The following is a 23,285-nucleotide window of genomic DNA, read 5'->3' as shown; positions in this document are numbered from 1 at the left end:
TCGTTAATCTCCACAGTGTTTCGTTACTGATGGTATTTGGCCAGAATATTCTAAATAATTCAAGACTTGTACGAATAAACGTGGCCTTGAAGACGATCCACCTCAAGAACGTCCCGAAACAGCAACAACACCAGAAATCGTAGAAAAAATACAAAATATCGAACTGGAAAATCGTCGAGTGACTGAGAGATAAGTTAGAAAAGAGAGATAGTAGAAGCCCTAGGCATCTCATTGGGCAGTGTAAGCAATATTTTGACTCAAGTATTGGGTTTCAGCCATGAAAAAGCTCCTCTTAAAAAAATATCTGCCGTTCGGAGTTGGCTTGAAACTGTAGATCCCTCCATTTGTGGAACAACATCAAGACGCGCGCCACAAATAGGAGGAGGAGCTCATCCAAACACCCAAAAAGGGGGTGTAGGCGCCAATTATATATATTTATATTGGGTTTCAGAAAGCTGTGTGCAACAAAACCACATTCGAATGCAACTTTCTGAGCAACTCAGCAACATTCAGAGCGTTTTCGTAAGGATAAAGTGGATTTTATGCGTTGATTTATCATTTTGGATGAGACTTGGGTCCACCACCATAATTCTAAATTAAAAAAAGATACTAAAGAGTGGTGTGAACCTGTGAACCGCCTCTGAAACGAGTTCGTAACGAGAAATCAGCCAAAAAGGTGTTAGTATCCACTGTTTGGGATGGATTTTGTTTCTGAATTACTTGCAAACTGATAAAATAAAAAAATCTGCATATTATTGTAACCTTTTTCGACCAGCTGCTGGAAAAAAATCGTGAAAAGGACCAAGTTTGTAAAAGAAAAAAATAATTTTTCATTAGGACAATGCACTGTGTCGTGTCACAAGAGCATTTTTACAATGGCTAAAATCCATGAATTAAAGTTCGAATTGTTTGAGTGTCCACCGTATTCACCAGATTTGGCCCCTAGTGACTTCCATCTATTTCCAGTCCAAAAAAAATGCAAGCGTGGAAAGCGTTTTTCATCAAATGATGAGGTCATAACAGCTGTGGCAACGTATTTTGCAGCCCTGCCAGGTTCTCACTTCAGGGATGGAATTCAAAAATTGGAATCTCGTTGGAACAAGTGTACCGATAATCAGGGAGACTATACTGAATGATAAACTAATTTCAAATCATAAAATTGTGTTTTTCTTATCGAACCGCAAAACTTATTAAACAGCCTAGTATGATAATAATGACGGATATTATAAAGCTTTAACAAAAGTTCAATACCTCAGTAAGTAAGTCAATTCTTATTTCTTTAAGAGTTAAGGCCACAAACTGAATACAAATTTAGAGTTTTCCTTCTCCGACTACGCCAATGCATTTCGGATGCCTATTTGAATTTCTGGTGGTTTTTAGATGTTGTTTGCTTTTATGATTCCAAACGCCCCAAATCCCCTTTCTTTAGGGTACCAATTTTATTTTCACTTTAACTACGCGCATTTTTGTCAAAAACAAAATAAAATTGCATTTGTATGCATTATTGAAGTTCAATTAAAATGCTAAAATTGAAAGTCAATTGCTTGTAATTTCATACTTCAGGCCTATGCAGCCCGCAACAAAACAATAGCACATCAATATTTTTGAGCAGTTACGAATATTTTTCTTTTCTTTATTATTACCACCTGAACTATCCTATCTTTATTCTACTTGACCCTCTCTAAACTTTTGGGTGACCTTTAAAAAGCTGACTATACTAGAAAAGTTTGAGATTCGTAACATTCAACTGTCTCTCCCTCTTCTATATATCAGTTTCTAAATTTGATTAAAAAATTAGAAAAACTCCACAAAATTTTCATTCCAATAACAAGGTTTTTAATAAGAGTTTCTAGAAAAATTTTTAGTATTCCGTTTTATAGGTTATTAAATTTTATATTGGAGGTTGAATTAGTTTTAAAGGTTTTTTTCGAAGATTTGGGGCTTTATTGTGAAAAAACGGTACAAAATATTTTTTTCGAAGTATTGGCCATCGCTAGCTACAACTTTCGCCCATCTTTCGGGCAATTTCCGGATGCCGTTTCTCCAAAATTCTGGCCGCTGCTTGGCTATCCATGATTCAACCCATATTTTGGTAGCCTCGTACGAGGAGAACCGTTGGTCCGCCAAATCGAGACTCATATGCCGGAACAAATGATAATCGGAGGGAGCTATGTCTGGACTATACGGCGGGTGGGGTAACACTTCCCAGCCAAGCGTTCCAAGGTATTTTTTGACAGGTTGAGCAACATGCGGCCGAGCGTTGTCATGTTGCAAAATAACCTTGTCGTGCCTTTTTACCGTTTCCGGCCGTTTTTCTTTCAATGCCCGGCTTAAACGCATCAATTGCAGTCGGTAACGATCCCCCGTGATTGTTTCGCCCGGTTGGAGCAGCTCAAAATATACGACGCCGACCTGATCCCACCAAATGCAGAGCATGATTTTCTTGCCGTGAATATTCTGCTTGGCCGTCGACGTTGATGCGTGGCCGGGCAAACCCCATGATTTTTTGCGTTTTGGGTTATCGTAGTGGATCCATTTTTCGTCGCCAGTCACCACCCGATGCAAAAAACCCTTCCGATTTTGTCGCTCGATCAGCAATTCGCACGTAAAAAATCGCCGTTCGACGTCGCGCAGCTTCAACTCGTACGGGACCCAATGTTCTTGCTTTTGGATCATTCCCATCGCTTTTAGACGCTTGCAAACGGTTGATTTATCAACGCCCAATGATTCAGCAAGCTCTTCTTGGGTTTGGCACGAGTCCTCGTTTACCAATTCCCCCAATTCCGCGTCTTCGAACTTTTTGGGCTGGCCAAGACGCTCCTTGTCTTCGGTGTGAAAATCACCACTTTTGAATCGTCGAAACCAGTACTCACATGTTGAAATCGACGGAGTATGGTCTGGGTAGGCCTCCTGCAGCAATTCACGGGCTTGGGCTGTATTTTTTTTTCAAATTGAAGCAGAAAAGCAAAGCTTCCCGCAAATTGCGTTTCGACGGCACGAAAGTTGACATACTCGGAGCACGAAAACACTGCGTTGTTTATACTTCAGCGAAATGACAGATACTGATAAACAAAGCCTAGGGATGAGGCTTTGTCATGAATATATATTCAGTATTACCAACGCGATAAAGTGATAAATAGCGCCATCTGCGTGTCACCTTTAAAACTAATTCAACCTCCAATATAAAAAAGTGCAAGTTTGAAGTTGCTGAAAAATCTGGTTGATTTGATCTGTCTTTGTCTTCAATCTTTGAATTATTTCCAATTAGGCTATTCACAAGAGTTCATGAAGTAGGTGATTTTCTTTCGATGATTGGCGTTGAAGACCCTTCGGTATTGCATCGAGTAGTACTTCATTAAGTTCATCGCCATGTCTTCTGATGTGCCTGGAAGGAAACTCAGCTTACAGTAAAGTTCTGCTAAGTTGGTGCCTACAACGATATCGCAGTAGAAACTATCTGCGAACCCGTGAAAACACTTAGAAGCCTCACTATTTATATAGGTGTCATCTGCGCGCATCCAGTTGGGGTCAGAAGAGCGATGTTTTGGCAGATCTGTAGTTTCGTCGGCATTGTCCAACAGGTCCTCAACTGGGCTACTCCGTAATTTACAACCGTTCTACCGCTGTCAGGGCGCTTTGTAAGTCGCCAGTAGAATTTCTTAATTGCGAAACTATACTCGGGTCATGGCTTAGAAAAGGGAACAACAGCCTTTCAGCGGCTGAGACCAAAAAAAAGATGTGTTTTCTGGTGTTATATTATAGTTTTGCAAGTCTCCATGGAAATTAGATAATATGGTTGACCTAAAATAAGATTATATAAAACATTAAGGTATTTTTCTTCTCCGCTTAAGAAACTTTGGCCGAGTTTAACAAAGCGCGCCAGTCGTTTCTTTCTCGTGCTAACCGGCGCCAGTTGGACACACCAAGTGAAGCCAAGTCATTCTCCACCTGATCTTTCCAACGCAGAGGAGGCCTTCCTCTACCACCTGCTGGTACCGCATCGAATACCTTCAAAGCCGGAGTGTTTGTATCCATTCGGACGACATGACTCACCTAAAAAAGCCGCTGGTTCTTTATTCGCTGCACTGTGTCTATGTTGTCGTAAAGCTCATACAGCTCATTCTTCCATCGGCTACGATACTCGCCGTCATCAACGTGCAAAGGTCCAAAAATCTTCCGCAGATCCTAGATCTTTTTCTCAAATACTCAAAGGGACGCCTCATCGAATGTTGTCATCGTTCAAGCTTCTGCGTCATACGATAGGACGGGCCTTTCATGGGACTTCTTATTGTGAATATCTAATCGATTGTCGATTTTCCAGGTCTAAAGCCACGCTGATAAGTCCAATCAGTTGGTTGATGGTTGGCTTTTCAGCTTTTCACACAATACACTCGCTAGCGCCTTGCACGCGATATTTAGAAGACTAATCCCGCGGTAATTGGCCCAGATTGCAGTATCACCCTTCTAGAATTCCAATCGGCAGACATGCTTTCATCCGACCATATTTTGCATAGAAGCTGATGCATGCACCTTACCAGCTCCTCGCCGCCATTTTTGAATAGCTCAGCCGGCAGACCGTCAGCTTCCGCGGCTTTGTTGTTCTTTAGCTGCGTTATCGCTATTCTCACCTAGTCATGGACGGATAGCGGATCCTTTCGGTTCCGTCGTCAACGATTGGGGTATCGGAATCTTCTCATTCTCTGTGATTGTCATTATTTAGCAGGTTTCAAAGTGTTCCCTCCATCATTCAAGCACGCTCTGGATGTAAGTGCCCCGATCGCCGTCCTTGTTCTTACAGGAACATTACATTTAGGTTTTATTCTTCTTCTTTATTTGCCAATTCGATTCCGAATATAGGCGATCATACAAATGGTGGTTAGTAATTGTCGATCATGCTGAATTCTACGCAATATTTCAGCATTCTTCTATATATCCATATTTCAAATGCTTCTGTTTTATTCATTTCAGTGGTTTTAATGGTCCATATCTCCATAGCATACAGAGATACAGACAGCACGTAACATTTAACGAATCGGATTTTTAATTTAATATTGATGTCATGATTATTAAGAACCTTTTTGTACTTATGGAATGCAGCCCTAGAAATTTCAATTCGAGCTTTTATTTCTTTTGAAGAATTCCAATTTTCGTTAAGCCAGCAACTTAAGTATTTGAAATTTATTACTCTTTCTATGAGCATGTCATTAATTGTTAAGCTTGACAATCATATATTTAGTTTTATTAATATTGCTTTTTAAACCGAAGTTTTTACTGCAACGCTTAACAACATTGACTAGCTCCTGTAGTCCACTTAGACTGTCTGATAAGAGAGTTGTGTTGTCAGCATATCTGATGATATTAGTATTTGTCCCATTTACTTGAATGCCAGTTTCTAATCCTTGGAGTGCTTCTTGAAAGATTCTTTCGGAGTAGATGTTAAATAGTAATGGTGAGAGAATACATCCTTGTCTAACCCCTCTTAGTATAGGTATAGGTTAACTTCTGCAGTTTGCTGCCAATAAAGATTGCGTATACATTGAATTTCTTTTGTATCGATATCCATGTTTTGTAGTGCAGTGTCAAACGCTTTTTCATAATCTATGAAGCACATAAACACATCTTTTTGGACATCTCTGCAATTTTCAACTAATACTTGAATACAAAATAGCGCTTCACGTGTGCCCATGCCTTCTTTAAATCCGAATTGTATTTCTCCCATTGCTGATTCGCACTTCTTGTAAATTCTTTTATGATTAATTTTCAAAAAAAGTTTTAATGAATGATTCATCAAGCTTATAAGTCTGTGATCGCAACATTTCTTTGCACATTTCTTCTTTGGTAGCGCAATAAAAGTAGATCTAAGCCAGTCTTGTGGGAATTTTCCGTGTCGAAAAAATATAGTTGAAAATTATTTCGTGGATTTCTATATTTTCGTCATTTATTAATTTCAGGATTTCAGAAGGAAGCTCATCTGGACCTGTTGCCTTATTATCCTTGGATCTTTTTATGGAATTTATTATTTCGTCTTTTGTTATAACAGGTCCTGATAAATTTTCAATAGGTTCTGACTGATACGCAGATCTTAGTGTCCGAGATAAGGGAATAAATGTATTCTTGTCAGACTATTATCTTCTCACAAAGATCTAACACAACTTCATTATTGTCATGCAATAAAAAATTAGACATACTTTTGCGATAAATTCCGGCAGTTTCTTTAAGTTTCTTGTGAAGATTGAAATCGTCATGTGATTTTTGTAGTCTTTCAATTTCTTCACACTGACTGTTCATCCAATCAATCTTTGCATCACGTATTTTGCGTCTAGTCTCATAGTTAAGGTCTCTGTATCTATTTTGATTTTTATTTTTGTAAGTACGTCGTTCTTGCATTTAGAGGAAATACTGAGTAAAAAACCATACACACTAAATTTATGGCTCCAGCCCAAAAAGCTCAAGTTAATTTTCGATTTTTATAGCAATTTTGAATTTTTTTACTTCTTATAAATTTATTTAACCGCAATTTGTTCTCTCCCGCAGCACCTGCAGTCACAATACGTCCACAGAATCAATCGCCCTACAAGAAGCCCTCATTCTCCGCTGCCACGCCTACAAACCGATTGCAAGGCGGCTCATCAGTCGCACACTCAAACGATGAAATACAACGACTAGCGCCAAGCACCTCAACTGAAGAACTAAATCAGGAAATGGCCAACCTCGAAGGCCTTATGAAAGATCTGAGTGCAATAACGGCGAACGAGTTCGAGGTTTAACAGTAAATTAAGGTAGATTAGTGAGAACGAATAAGTAAGAAAATCTTTAGGTATGCACCACCTAACAAATGGGGAAATAACAAAATTGATGTTGGGCGAAGTGTAAATTTTGTTGAAAAGTTTACAGAAACGACAAACACCTCGATAAGCTTAGCAAATCAAAATGTTACAAAATGAAAACAAAAAAAAAAAGTGAACGTATACACAATTTTTATGGTTTAATAGAAATTGAGTTTTACGATAATCGTACGCTAAATGAATTTTACTATGTTTTTGGCTGCTAATTTTCTTTTTTGCCATTATTATTATTTAAAAAATTTAGGAAGTTAGAATAACCAAAATTAATGATTTTGTGTAAATTCGAAATGAATTTTATACAAAGGATAATGGAGAGTGATTGTTGTTGTACGAGTACATATAAGCCAATACAGTAACTCACAAACAATTCAGCAGTGGTGAGCCAGTTTATAGTGCAGATTAAGTTTTAAAAGTGCTGTTATTTTAATTTTTTATTAAAAAAAGTATTTGTTTTTTAATTTTTTTTTGCAAAAATGTGTGATGTACATAACTGTAATATGTAAGATTTTCATCATATATGTATGTATTTAACGATGTATACTGGTTAAGCATTAAAGTGGAATTAATTAAAGTTTGTGAGCAAATGGAAAATGCTGCGAGCACTACAAATAACAAATAACAAAAACAAAAACGAAAACAAAAACGAAAACAAAAATGAAAACGAAAGCGAAACGAACTCAAACAATTCATTTGATTTCAACTAACTCTATAAAATATTATATTTGAAAATTACGAATTGTTAAAACTTAAGCGGCAAAAATTATATGCGGAATGTCCATTGCACAACTTGTGACACATGCGCACTTTGTAAAACACATAAATTTGCATACAAAAATGCTTGCATGCTGTAGAGAGCCAAGGTACCATAGCGCATGAAATATTCTGCAAATTACTTCAGAGAATGACTACTTCAGCGGCACTCCTTAGGTTAGGTTAGGTTAAAGCGGTTTTCCATTGTGGACACACTCAGGCTCATGGCCCATTGTGATGCCGCGTGGGGAACTAGCATTTATCCCTCCGGAAACCATTGTGTGCTATTCAAAAATTTCGCAAGATCCTTGATTTCGAAAGAGCCGAGGTCTTCTAATTCGATAAAGAAATGCCCACCCAAAATGGCGAGTATACGTCTGGATAGAGCAGGACAGTGACACAGAAGGTGCGGAATCGTCTCTTCCTCTCCCTCATCTAGACAACTTCTGCACAAGTCATGTGTTTGCACACCCATCCGCTGGGCGTGCCTACCGATTAGACAGTGCCCCGTAATAACTGAAATCAGTGTGTTAAGACTGGGCTTATCTCCTCTAAGTAGTAGTAGTTCTGTGCGTTTAGCATTGAGAGTCGGCCACAGTTGTCGGGCGATTCTGCATGTGGCTTCGTTACGCCATCTTTCATTCGCTACTCTTACAACTTCCTCGCGGATACGTAGTCTACATGTTTGCAAGGATATGCCTTTATCATTGTCTGAGTACTCATCAGTCAATTTGATACCGATTTTAGTACATCGACTCTGCAGCTTCCCTCCTTATCCGAATATTAATTCAAATTATGTCGGTATTCTAAGCAAACTACTATCGGCAAATTGCGCTGAACCAGTGTTTGAATGTGCTTCTGCTGTTGTGGTTGTTTATTGTTGTTGTTATCATCAAGATAGTCGGTTCCGCAGCTTCCGCATCTGCGAATTAAGCCAAAATTTATATCTGCTGAAAGACTGCCATACTAGACGCATTCTCTCAATGTTTTTAGGGAATATTTTATGTGATTACAAAAACAACAACCTGTTCTAACAACATTCAGGGCCTGCTCGTGTGCATACACAGTGTATACATTTCGCTCATTTGCTGCATGAGTTCCATAATCTAAAGCAAAAAAAAATATTTAGTTAAGTATGCAGAAATAACCGCAAGCCCGCCTTTTGTGTAGGGTAAAAAATGCATGGCGATGAGAATTAGCAGTGCCTCATCAGGTGAAAATATTTATTTACATTTACGCAACTTTGGCCGAGTTTCTACAAAGCGCGCCAGTCAGTTGTTTCTTTCTCGTGCTAACCGGCGCCAGTTGGACACATCAAGTGAAACCAAGTCCTTTTCCACCTGATCTTTATATTCTTCATTTATGTATGGAGGCATAGGAAATTGAAGACGGCTTTTCGGTTTTTCGTTTGACGACACCCTTGCAACAAATGAGCGATTTGTGTGTGTGGCTGCAGTATCTGTGTAATTGGAATTCCTAGCTCTGTATGTGACTATTTGAAACTACTTATATATATAGTATGTATGTATCTGCACTTCATATAAAAACATGCACAGCTGAAGCTCCTTGCCGCTATATGCAAATACTTGCGCTATTAACATTAACTAATATGAAATATAAAGGAGGTAAATCTAGATTTAAAGTTAAATGTGTTTATGCGAAACATTTTTATTCTTGGAAACAAAAAACAATTTTTTTTTTTGTACTTTTAACTGCATGTACTCAGGAAAACAATTTATTTCGCAAAAAATTTTATGCTTGGGCACAAAAAAAGTATTATTTTTTATGAAAAATCTTTACTCTTGAAAACAAAAAATTAATATTTTATGCGAAAAAATTACTTCTTCGAAACAAAAAATTACAATTTTTTTTTTTTTACTTCGAACTGCATGCACTGTCAGTATCAAAAAAAAAATTGTGCGCTATATATTGACAAGTTTTGACTATTTATTTACTTCTTTTTTAGTTTCAATTCTTTTTTTCTAAAATTATAAAATTATTTTTTTCTTATAAAAATTATAAAATTATTTTATTCTTATAAAAATTATAAAATTATTTTTTTCTTATATAAATTATAAAATTTTTTTTTGTTATAAAAATTATAAAATTTTTTTTTGTTATAAAAATCAAATAACAAAAACAATATAACGTAATGTTTCAAACTTTGCACAAAATTTATAAAAATTTGGCAAATTTAATCAAAATTTCAAACTTTTTACTCAGAGTCTTTAAATAAAATATGTATATGTATGTATTTAACGATGTAACAGGAAAACAATTTATTACTCAAAAAAATGTATTCATGGACACAAAAAAGTATTATTTTTGGCAAAAAATCTTTGCTCTTGGAAACAAAAAATGAATATTTTATGCGAAAAAATTTACTTTTTCGAAACAAAAAATCACAATTTTTTTTTTTTACTTCTAACTGAATGCATTGTCACGTCAAAAAAAATGTACGCTATATATTGACAAGTTTTGACTATTTATTTACTTCTTTTTTAATTTCAATTATTTTTTTATAATATTATGAAATAATATTTTTTCTTATAAAAATTATAAAATTATGTAACAAAAATAATATAACGCAAAGTTTCAAACTTTGCACAAAATTTATAAAAAATTTAGCAAATTTTAATCAAAATCACAAACTTTTTACTCACAATCTTTAGATAAAATTTGAGTACACAGTTTTATAACATAAATAATTGGCGCGTACATTTCTGTTAGGTGTTCGGCAAAGCTCCGCATCCTATTTGTGGCGTACGTATTGATGTTTTTTCCACAAAATGGTGGGATCTACAGTTGTATGCCTCTTCCAAACGGCAAATGCTTTATGAGAAGCTTTTTCATGGTAAAAATACACTCGGAGGCTTGTCATTGCCACAGGCTTACAGCTCATTGAAAGTAAAAGTATAAATTTCAGGTGGTTCAAAGATCGCAATGATTTTTGGCAATTTATTTTTTTTTTGCTGATGGTGTTGGGTGATTTATTCCATTAAAAAAAATCCAAAAAGGATAAAATGCGCGCGAACGCCAGCAAAAACAAAAATCTTAAAAATCAAAACGGTTTATAACCCACTTGAAACTTGCGCTTTATTATATCGAAATTCAATGGATTACACACTTAAATACCTACTTGAAATGTTTCCCGAAAATTTAATTCAAGAGTTTGAAATTTTGAAATTTTGCTGAAAATTTGTCGCATTTTTATATATTTTTTACAAGGTTTAAAACTTTGCGTTACATTGTTTTTGTTCTAGTATGAACCAGAATGCACACAGTGAGTGTTTTTTTATGAGGAGTAAGCATCCAAAGCCTAACCCCGTCAATGTGTGACTTTTACCCGAACTAAACTTCCTACCGTCAAAGTACCGATCCCCCCGGTACTTACGTTAAGTATTTCGTTGGGAGGCGGTTGAAGCACTAGGCTCAACGTCCGTTACTGTCGTGATGCAATACGTCAAAAGTGGCATCTGCTTTTTTCCATCCACTGTTTAGGTCTTTTGATGAGAGAGCCACCCCTGTCGTATCAGTACTCTCCCAAACGTCATGCCCCTGTAATACCATGGTTTCTATAGTTGGTATCGTCAGTTTGCCTGCACGTTCGCGTTTCATGGCTCACACGTTTTCTTGGCGCTCGCGTCTTCGCCTTAACTGTGTGCTATACCGAACTTGCTGCATTATTTCATCGTTCCATACGTGGTTGTATAAGAAGTGATTCATATGTGTTAGTAGTTCGCTTCCATTAACCCGCCGTCGTGTTGAAAATAAACGTTGTCCTGATCAATACCATCCAATTCCGGCCACAAAAAATCGTTAATCATCTATCGATAGCGCAATCCATTCACCGTAACTGTTGCTCCAGCTTCATTTTCGAAAAAGTAAGATCCAATGACTCCGCCGGACCATAAATAGCACCAAACAGTCACACGTTGAGGATAGAGAGGCTTTTCAACAATAACTCTTGGGTTTTCTGAGCCCCAGATCCGACAATTTTGCTTGTTGACGAAGCCACCGAGAGGTGGAAATGGGCTTCATCACTCAAGATGATTTTTCGATGGAATTGCGGATCATTTTCATGCATTTCAACAACCCAATCAGCAAAGACACGACGTTGTTGATGATCGGCCGGCTTGAGTTCTTGTGTTAACTGGGCTTTATAAGCCTTAAGACTCAAATCTTTATGCAAAATACGGTGTAATGACTTTGGTGGAATGCCTAATTCCAAAGAACGACGAGGAATGTATACAAACCTGGGTTTTCTTCAACACTTTCGGCTACAACAGCAATATTTTCGGCTGTTCTTGAGCGACGTGCACGGGTTTTATGCTTCACGTCACTAACTTGTCCCAAAAGCGCGAATTAGTTCACCAGTTATGTATTGCGGCCCGGCAAGGTGCTTCACGATGCCCAAAATGTTCGAGTTTTACGAACCGTCTCTGCCACATTTTCACCATTTTTATAGTGAATTTTAATAACTTCAATGCGTTGTTTAAGCCTGTATCGTTCCATTTTTATTAATGGCGTAGTTTCTACTTGTCAAATATCAAAAAATGACAGCTTCAAAAGTGACATCTCCGAAATAGCGGGCTATTCAAAATAACACCTGTCATTGGAAAACCCTTTATTTGGTACAGCTTCTTTGAAGTGCAGAGCAGAGGACAGAGGAAGTGTTGTAGCTGAATTTCTTCTTCATTTCCACAACTCCTGCAGAAGTCATTGTGAGGTACACCCATTCTACTGGCTAGGGTGCCGCTAGTGCAGTGACCAGTTGTAACACCGGTGAGGTAGGACGCTGGTGGTTGATCTTGTTGAATAGTCAAATATAATACAATATATTACATTGAATTTTTTGTTTTGGCTACTTGTTTCACTGTATACACTGTGGTATGAACTATATTTTTATGAAAAATAATCGAAATTAAAAAGTAAATAGTCAAAACTTGTTAATATGGGGTGTATACTTTCTTTTGGCGCTTACTGTACATATAATTTTATAGCTATACACTTTCCGATTTTGCAATTTGATTAACTACTGAATTATTAAATGAAATATTTTAAATTTTAGCCATTTTTTAGTTTTTTTTTAATTTTTTTATTTTACATTTATTTTTTGAGATATAAAATATTTTTTATTTTAATTTTTTTAATTTTTATTTTATTATTTTATTTTATTTTTTTTATTTTTTTGTATTTTTTTTAGCATATTTTGTTTTTTAGACTATTTTTTAATTTTAAATTTTTTAGATTTTTTTTTTTTAATTTTTTTAAGATTTATTTTTTATTTTTAGCATTTTTTGTTTTTTTTTTTTATTTTTTTTAAGATTTATTTTTTATTTTTAGCATTTTTTGTTTTTTAGATTTTTTTTTTTTTTAGATTTATTTTTATTTCTTTATATAAAAGTGCCATTTTATTCCTCATTAAAAGCGCCACTTTATTCACTCAGAAAGTGAATCAAAATTATTTTTTAATATGTCCGTGTAACTGCACTCCCAGCAGTAATAGTGAAAATTTTGCTTTGAATAAATTAAGTTTTAGTTTAATATGGAACATTTTTTCTTTACAAATCTCCCCACATTTTATTTTATTTTATTTTATTTTATTTTTTATTCATTGCTAAACGCATCACTTTAGTTATAACTATTGAAATCTTATTGATCTTTCAAACTAAAAAACCCAATTTTTTAGTATAAAAGAACATTTCGAAAACTTAAAACTGCCTATAAAGCTGCTTACAGAAATTCATGCAAGACATGGAGTAAACTCCCAATTCATAACAGCTTAAATTAATTTAAAGGGTTTTGTGAATGAAAAAATAGGATATGGAAAATTGCGTTGAAGAGCATGAAAAAATCGCTTTAGTTTGCATAGCTAAGCTTTTGAAGGCCACATACTTTTTATTTATTTATAAAATGCTTATGCTGGGCTTAGGAAATGGTTAATTTTGGTTCTTATAACAACACAAGCACTGGTATATGTGATTAGGGCTATAATAATAATAATAATTTTGTATTTGTAGTTTGCCCAATGGCCGACACTTCGACTTAAAAGATCTTTTGTGGGCTACTGTGATTAGGACTATGCACAATCAGCGGCAAAATGATAGCACATCAACATTTTTGGCCAGTTTTCTCATAATTTTTTTAAAGTTATTTTTGTATTATTATTATTAGGCTACTGCGACCAAACGAAAGTGCAAAGCATGCTGAGGTACCCTATACGAGTATTTTAAGGCTTTTTAAAAATTCCAGCATATTCTGGGGATCTTAGTTCCATAGTTTATTTGGAGGCATAACCAAGGTGCTGTAAGCGTTTTTTTCTGGACATTTACAAAGAATCGACAAATTTTAGTGTTTCAGAGAGACCAATTTTGTTTGAGTGTTAGGCTTGTTTTTTTTTTTTTAGTCAGGAGGCGTAAATAAAAATGTCTGAAACATCATCAAAGGTGCCGTCACACCAATGGTATGTGGGGCATGCTCCCTCTAACACTATCACATTCCTCCTCCTCGCCTAATATCTCAGGCTACAGTGACCATTAAAGCAACCAGTTAAAAGTCTTAAATTTACTCTGCTGAATGAAAGTAGCTTATCAAGAATTCCTCTGTCCGGCGTTAGGAATTGTTTCGGTTGTTGCTGACCGTTCGAATTTCACCAGTATTCAACGAACTTCTCAGGAGAAGAAGTTAATGTGGTCCTTTGTAAATCCACAGAAAGGCTCAGTTCCAATTAGAGGCATGTTTTCCCCTTTTTTACTAGATGGTGCGCTATTTCATTTCCCTCATGTTTTCTATAAAATTATAGCTCATTGTTTAATAAAAACTTGGTTTTATAGTTTCAAATTTTGTACAAAATTTTAAAAAATTCCGCAAAGTTTTTATGCCATTTCTACTGTTTTTCATTCGAATTTTGATGAAGAGTTTTGGTATGCGGCTTTAGTGGCTTTAGTGGCTTTGGAGTTGCTGAGAAATTCCGCTGATTTTTTATATTATTTATTTACGGAACAACATCAAGAGGCACACCACAAATAGGAGGAGGAGCTCGACCAAACACCTAAAAGAAGTGGACGCGTCAATTATTTATTTATTGTATTTATTTTTATTTATTTATTTATTTATTTATAGGTGGCGCAAAATTAATCAATTATGGAAAGATTTATAATATTTGCAAATATCGTCCTACGGCAGTCATATTTATTTGACACTTGTGAGCTAGACAGCTGCAGCATACAAACAGACAAACAATGGAGCACTTAAGGGTCAAAATAAAGATTTCCGTCATTCAGAATATTTTTTTTTTTTAGTAAAAAGTTGAATGGTTAATTTTGCGCCACCCTTTATAATTAAAAGGCACTAGCGATCGGAGCTATCGGCCTGTGATTTTTTATAATTTTTTTTCCTTAATTGTGTTGCGCATTTTTTCTATCATCTTTTTCAAAAAAAAAAAAAAAATCACGTTGTTAAGGAAACAAATTATAAAACATCAATGAGATTTTTTGGCAATTTAAATCTTGAACTTTATTATTATAAAATTTAATATTCTATGAAACTGCATACCAAAAATTTGTACAGAAACTCTAATTATAAACCGTGTAATTGGAATGGAAAATTCGTGGCATTTTTCTAATTTTTAATACAATTTTAAATTTGGATTTATATGGTTTTATTTAAATATATAAAATTTTTAGAAACATTTTGAGTATGTAGTTTTATAGATCATTGAATTTTGGTGTACTGAAGTGCAAATTTCAATTAGATTAAAAAGCACACTGATTTTGGACAATTTTTTCGGACGCTGCCTACTCCATATTATTTTATATGGAAGAAAACACCCAACACCGTCAGCAGAAAAAATTGTAAAAAATCAGCGGTATTTTTTAGCGATTTAAATCTTCAACTTTATTATTATGAAATTTAATTAACTATAAAACTGCATACCCAAAAATCTTTCTAGAAATTCTAATTATAAATCGTGGAATTGGAATGGAAAATTCGTGCCGTTTTTCTATTTTTTGTGTAAAACTTCAAAATTGTAGTTATATTATTTTTCTTAGACAAAGAGCTGTACTTAAAAAAAAAACAAAAAATAATAAGGAACACTCAAAAAAACAAAACAAAAAAAACAAAAAACAACAATAAGCAACACTGTTTCACCCTTTGCAGTCGATGCCGCCACAGTGGCATTCGCAAGTCGTCGTAGAAGTAGGTCACGCCGATGTGACTAAGAGGAAAGGAAAGCTTTCCGGGATAAGTGCAGTTGAGACCAGTAATTTTGTTTTAGAATTAAGCACAATAAATCAGTTTCAACAAATTCTGTGTTTTCTCAAATCTACATCCTCGCATTTGCTTCAAATTGCTAAGGGAGAAATAACTTCGAAAAGCTAAATTTGCTCCGAGTGGCAAGTACTCCCATCAGAGAAATTTGCCGATCGCAAAGTGTTAAAATGCTGATGTGCTATCGTTCGTCGTAAGCTGTAACTTGTAAAATCAAAAATCAAAAGTGAACTGAAGATAAAAAAAAAGTCGAAAATAATAAGCGCTTGGCTTACGCTAACATTTTGCGCATTTACAAATCGCTACTTGTAAAAATAACATAACACGAAAGTTTAGTTATATGCGAGAGTTTTAGTTTTAATTAATTCTATGCATTACTAATACACTGTATCATTTTTACTAAAACCAGACGAATGCATTTACATATAAAAAACATTTAACCATAGTTTGAGAGGGGACGAAAGCGAAGGAAATGTGCATGAAAATCAAAAATAATATTTAAACGCAAGAAGCATTAAAAATCCTATTCAATTAAAATATTGATTTAAAAATGAAAATTTTCTGTAATAATTTAGCCATATTTACTCGAATTTAGTCACCATAATTTGTGTTAATTGTCCTTCTATGCACAAGTAAGAACAAACAAATATTTGCATCCATTTGTGTAAGTTCTATAATCTACTCATACATATAAACAAATATTCGCAAGAAAAACTTATTCATTTCAAAAACATTTATTACGTAGTCTGTGTATTTATTCCTTCGTGTATTTTAGGCTAAAATAGAGTTTAGTTACAACAAAAAAAAATGAAAAAAAAAGAATGAAATGGGAATAATGCAAAGACTTTTGTTAACTTTATCACCAAAACGAAAATTTATGAAATCACATTTTTGAATACGAACCTTTTGATTAAGCATTTAAAAAATTAAGAGGAATTCTTAAGTACATACGTAGATATACATACTAGTTGTAATAATTCAATAAAGTAAAATTAAATTAAACTTATACTTAAAAAAAAGGTAAACACAAAAAAATGGTGAAATAAATGTGAAAGAAGATACGAAAAATTACTATGTATAATAAATATAATTTATACACTTCAAAGCAACTCTTTTTAAATGCTTGCTGGAGCAATAGCGAAATAATGGCAGGGAAAGAGGGGAAGTGGAGTGGAAGAGCGCTGATTAAGTTGCATAAAGGGCGGTCGAAATAAAAGTTTCTATTTAAAAATATTTGCGCAACTAAGTTCCCGCTGTTTGTCAATAGATGCCGCCAGCAGTGTGTGCTAATATAACCTAAACGGCATAAACCAAGCTTACGGGGGTATTCTAGTCTAGAAATTTGAAAAATCGAAAATTTTTTTTTTCAAAATTCGATAGTTTAAGTATTCAAAAATATTTCCCTAAAGGGATTTTTCAAAATTCGAATTATTTTCGAAATTACAACTATTTAAGTGACGCCACAGCTAGACTGGTTTAAGCGGCCAGCGAACTTTAAGGGGGGAGCCTGGTTTATAAGGTCAAAAAAATCAATTTTTTTTTTCATTTTAAGCGATTCCTAATATATTTCAGAATATTCACACAAAGTTGCAGAGCCTAATTCTCAATATTTCCGTAGATGCAAAGCCAAAGGTAGGCGAGCGTTAGGTAGTTACGCTGTGACCGGACAGCTATAGTACAAACTTTATCTCTTTTCTCGACTTTTCATTTTTATGATTTCTTTGAATTGGCGTACATGAATGAAAAAAAAACTAATGAACCTTTTGAAATGAATCATAGCTTGTTCCCTTCAGTATTAAATTCTCTTCTAGTTGAACTAACAAAATAGATAAAAAAAAATTTTCAAGATTTTTATACCAAGTTGAAGTGATTTTTTTTTATAGAAAGGCATTTTTTTCTTTAAAACCTCCAAAAAGTTGAAATTTTGGAATTTCTCTCAGTTTTCTTAGTTCATCTAGAATAAAAAAATCATGATAATTAGAAATCCCTTTGAATTCTTTGCGTTAGATAATAATTACGAGCTGTATCTTGTACGCCAGTTGGAAACTCCAGCGTTGCAGCGCTCTACTAATTTCTATGTTAAACATTTTTTTCAACTTATTTTAACCAGTACAAAAATTTTGTATACTTTTTAAATGTTCATTAAAAGATAGAAAAAACTTTGCAGTGCTAAATTAATTTTTTCCTTAAAAAAAATCGGAAATGTTTTTCTCGAAACTACTTCTTTCGATATGGTCGGCTTGATATCTCAAATTCTAATCAACCGATTTGCTTGAAGTTTATCATGAATATTCTTTAAATATATCTCTATCGGATGAAAACGAAAAACTGGAAATTTAAATTTTTTAATATGTGTAAACAATTCGGGAAAGTTTAAGAATTAGGGAAAAATCGAGCTCAATTTTTGAGTAGCCGCCATTTAATGAAAAACATTTTTTCCCCTTTTTTTGTGCGTCATACGATAACGACATTCATATTAATTAAGAATTTGTCATCGTTTTTGTTCTTCAGATGACCACAAGGGTAGAAATCGTGACGACGAGGACATTGCTTTTTGTTTTTCCCTTCCACTTCAAGGACGCATAATTCCATGAAATTATTTTTTTAATTCATTTTGTGTGCTTTTAATATATAAATAAATAAATGATAAAAAAATGAATAGTAAAAATATCAATAGCTTTTTTTTCATTCGCCGTCAAAAAATGCTCGAAGTTGGGGCCTTTAGACATATGGTAAACAAACTGCTTCGCCATATAAGTTATTTTGTTTTGGTATCAGATACTTTTGGTTTTGTGAAAATGTCTGATTTTGTGCCAAATAATCGTCATTTGCGGGAAGTGTTGTTGCGGAAACGGCGGCTGAAGCGCATCGAGAGCTACAAAAAGTTTATGGAGATGCTGCTTAAAGTGAAACAACGTGCCGAGTTTGGTTCCATCGCTTCAAAGACGTTTTAGTGTTGACGACCGTCCGCGTGAAGGAAGCCCAAAAACCTTCGAAGACGCAGAATTGGAGGCATTGCTCAATGAGGATCCGTGTCAAACGCAAGAGGAGCTTGCTTCAGTATTAGGAGTTACACGCCAATCCATTTCCAAGCGATTGCATGCTTTGGGAATGATTCAAAAACAGGGGACTTGGGCTCGACTTATGAGTTAAAACCACGGATGTTGAACGTGTTTTTTTTTGGCCTGTGAACAATTGGTCCAGCGGCAAAAAAGGAAGGGCGACGCATCGTGACGGATGATGAAAAATGGATTCATTACAGCAATTCAAAGAAAATAAAGTCATGGGGACTGCCCGGTCATGCTTCTACGTCGTCGCCTCGGCTGAATATTCCCGCTGCGAAGGTTATGCTATGTATTTGGGGACCAAGTTGATGTTATTTATTATGAACTGTTAAAACCAAGCGAAACCATTACTGGGGATCGGTATCGACTTCAATTGATGCGATTGAGCCGAGCACTGCGCGAGAAGCGACCGCAATACGCGAAGAGGCATGAAAAAGTGATTCTATAGCATGACAACGCTCGGCCTCACGTTGCCAAACCCGTTAAAACCTACCTGGAAACACTGAAATGGGAAATCCCTCCCCCCCCGTCATATTCTCCAGATATTGCGCCGTCCGATTATCACCTGTTCCAATCGATGGGACATGATCTAACTGACCAGCAGTTCCATTCATATGGAGACATCAAAAAATGGCTTAATCCGTGGATAGCCTCAAAAGATGAACAGGCTCAATCAAGCCATTTTTTGACGCGACGGTATACGAGATCTACCAGAAAGATGGGAAAAAGTAGTAACCAGCGATGGGCAATACTTTCAATGATTCATCATTTTTTCAGAATAAAACAGCGAGAACATAATAAAAACAGAGAAACGCAATTTGGATGCGGCGTAAACCGGCTTTATTAGAAACAGCAAACATTGCAATGAGAAACTTCCCCTGCTGTTCGGAGGCGTCTTAAGGGGTTAGGGGTGGTCAGAATTTTCAAAAAATTAAATTTTTTTGATTTTCATAAAGCATAACTTAAAAATATTGTGTGAAAAATTTAAGTGAATCCGACAAATACTTTTCGAGATATTCAACAATTAACAAAAGGCGCTCGGGCACTCCGCAGCAGATAGTAAAAATTGAAATGCGTTTTTTTTTTCAAAACTATGTTTTTTGGTGGTCACCGTAACGTTTTTTTTTTTTTCGGGTCAGACTAGCAAGTGCAGCACTCAGACATTAATTAAATCCATTATACTGCACTCGGATTCTTTAATTTTCTTTAAATCAACTCCACCTCCGAAGAAATCTGAGTTTTTCTTGTGGTGCCAAGGAGCCAGGTGGCCGCTTCTTAGCACATAAGTTCTCAAGGCCTCAAGCCTGATTCGAGCGCAGCTTGGCTGTCGCTGCAGACACATATAGATCTGCCTCTCCATTTGTTTTTCGAAACAAAGATCATCGCTTTTTGAACAGCATACACCTCCGCTTGAAACACAGATGCATGCATTCCCAGAGCAAAGTGCAGTTTTGTTCAGCTGCATTCCACGTAGATCCCCGAGCCGGAGCCATGAGTGTTTGCCGGGCTAATTTTCTTGGTTTGACCACTGTTGAGCCGCTGGCAGCACCATACTGTATCTCTTGTCAAGCACAACTTTGGATGGCATGGAGTCAAGGGGCATGGCAAGGACCGTTGCATCGAAGTCTATGCCTACTCTCTTGTCCAGTACCGTACAGGGGCCATACCAGTTCCCATGGTGTTTCAGCCTGCAGATGGCCTTCAAGGCCTCGCCTTGGATGAAAACATCAAGTGGTGGCAAACCAATCAGAGCATCTAATGCGGGGTCTGAAGTAGTCGAAAAAGCTCCGACGCAACCGATAGCCAAAGTGCGTTGTAGTCTCGATAAGGTCCTCCTGACTCCCACGAGAGAGAGTATGCTCATCCAGACCACTGATGCATAGGTGATAATTCGTCTTATCATAGCCGTGTAGATCCATAGGACCTTGCTAGGAGAAAGACCCCACGTTTTTCCCAAAACCCTCTTGCACTGCCAGAAGGCTGTCAGGATATTACTCAGATGCTATCTGGAAATGGTTATTTTCGCAAGAGATTAAAATTAGATCGCAAAGATGTCAAAGGTAGTCTCGGTCCCTTGAAGGCAGAAAACATCAGCGAAAAAATCGTTGCGCATAAAATTAAGAACTTATTGGCACATACATCGAGCGAGTCCTGTTCGCCAAAAAACTTGGCATGGACTGAGACGCTTAACCGATATTCTAACCTTAACCCAACTATCTAATTAGACGATGAGCCGATAGCATGATGCTGGCTCCAAAAACGGCTACACTGGATGCAAGGAGAGTAGAAGAGGCAGTCTTTATCAGAACACTGTTTTCTCTGCTTTCGATGAATTGCTACCAGTACCAGTAAGAAGATCTATGCTTCTGTTTTTGTAGTTGTGTTCGTTTATGTAAAATAGACGATTGGACAAATTTTATTCTTTTTATAAGAAAAAAAGAATATTTTATTTCACAAAAACACTGATGAAAACGTAAGTTGTTTACAGGTTGTTTTACTTGGAGCTGTGAACGCTCGTTAACCGTTAAACCTAAATTTGTCGAGCGTGGCACATCGAGTTGATCGTAAAATTGAGATGTCAGTGGCTGAGGCAGCTACAGATGTGTGACATTTGATTTTGGCTTTTATGTATTTTTTAATGAAATTTTAATTTTTTTTTAAATAGAATTTCAAATTAAAAAAAAAAATTTTTATTTTTTTTAGTACAATTATTTAATTTTCATAACTTCTTGACACCAATTGGATAAAAAAATATATTTAACATTTTTATTAATTAAATTTCTTTTTTTAATTTTATATTAATATATTTTAATATATTTTTTAATTTCAAATTTTATTTAAATTAATTTCAAATTTTATTTAAGTTTTTTTAAATTTTATTCAATTTTTTAATTTCAAATTTTGTTTAAGTTATTTTTTTATTTTTTATTTTTTTTTTTTTTGCTTTTTAAATTTTATTTTTTTTCAAATTTTGTTTAATAATTTTTTTAATTTTTGTTTTATTTTTATTTTATTTTATTTTACTTTTTATACTTTATTTTGTTTTTTAATATCAAATTTTATTTAACTTATTGTTTTTTTTTTTAATTTATTTTACTTTTCAAATTTTATTCAATTGTTTAATTTCAAATTTTATTTAAATTTTTTTTTATGTTTATTTTTGCATAACTTCTGATAAAATAATGTATTTTTTTTTAAATTTCATTTCATTTTAATTTAATTTTTAATTTCAAATTTTATTTAAATTATTTTTTTATTTTTTTTTTGTTTTTGCTTTTTAAATTTTATTTTTTTTTTCAAATTTTGTTTAAATAATTTTTTTATTTTTTTTTTATATTATTTTACTTTTTAAATTTTATTTTGTTTTTTAATATCAAATTTTATTTAACTTATTGTTTTTTGTAAGTTTATTTTACTTTTCAAATTTTATTTTATGTTTTAATTTCAAATTTTATTTAAATTCTTTTTTAATTTTTTTCTTTTTTTAATTTTATTTTACTTATTAAATTTTATTTTATTTTTTATGTTTATTTTAAATACAATTTTTGAATTTGCATAACTTCTTGACACTAAATGCATAAAGTGATGTATTATTTCTTTTAACTCAATTTTTTTTTTTAATTTTATTTCATTTTAATTTAATTTTTAATTTCAAATTTTATTTAAATTTTTTTTGAATTTTTTTTTGAATTTTGTTTTATTTTTTAATTTCAAAATTTTGTTTTTTATGTTTATTTTAAATACAATTTTTGAATTTGCATAACTTCTTGACACCATTTGCATAAAAAAAAACGCAGTTCCGGGGCAAAGGAAACATCCAGGAGAGGATGAGAACGGATTGTTTTAGTGGCCCACCACTCGACGCAGCAGACGACGGCCGCTGTAAGTGCGATGGCATTTTAAACTCTACCGCACCGCCGCAAAACCAAAAAACAGATATGGCCTTACGGCCGTGAATTTGACTGATCGAATGGACCATGTATGTCGTAGCCGCGGCGGTCATATGCCGTACCGTACATTCACCATACTTATCACACTTCCCTCGTATGCTTTTGCTATTTGAGCTTTACCATTTCAAACCGGGGAAATACAACTTTTTGTTATCGAGCTTTAGTCCCAAACGAGCACTTGTTGCCAATTATTCAAATGTTTTTTCGCTTTCGGCAGCGCGCAATGGTAATAAACTCGAATTTGTCTGCACAGCGGATTCAAGCGCAAGTCGTCAGCAACGAAAGCAACGATAGTGTAAAGCTTAAGGCGAATCACGTAAAAAAGCTCCTTTACATTCAAACAATTGCTGCAGACAAGATAAAATTTGTAAAAGAATTTCAACCCAGTTGGCGAGAGGCAT

General features: G+C 34.6%; 1 protein-coding gene across 1 annotated transcript in view; it reads left to right on the top strand.

The window, feature by feature from the left end:
* The window catches only part of LOC129244074 (neogenin), a 48,361-nt gene extending 41,105 nt beyond the window's left edge, over positions 1-7,256 (top strand). The window contains exon 12 of the mRNA XM_054881688.1: positions 6,535-7,256. Within this exon, the coding sequence (XP_054737663.1) occupies positions 6,535-6,767 (233 nt within the window). The 3' untranslated portion in view covers positions 6,768-7,256. The remainder of the gene's footprint in view (positions 1-6,534) is intronic.
* The last annotated feature ends 16,029 nt before the right edge of the window (positions 7,257-23,285 follow it).

This window comes from Anastrepha obliqua, chromosome 4, assembly GCF_027943255.1.
Source record: "Anastrepha obliqua isolate idAnaObli1 chromosome 4, idAnaObli1_1.0, whole genome shotgun sequence".
In the NCBI taxonomy this organism is placed as follows: domain Eukaryota; kingdom Metazoa; phylum Arthropoda; class Insecta; order Diptera; family Tephritidae; genus Anastrepha; species Anastrepha obliqua.
The sequence above is the reverse complement of the archived record's forward strand: the minus strand, read 5'-3'. Positions and strand labels throughout refer to the sequence as shown.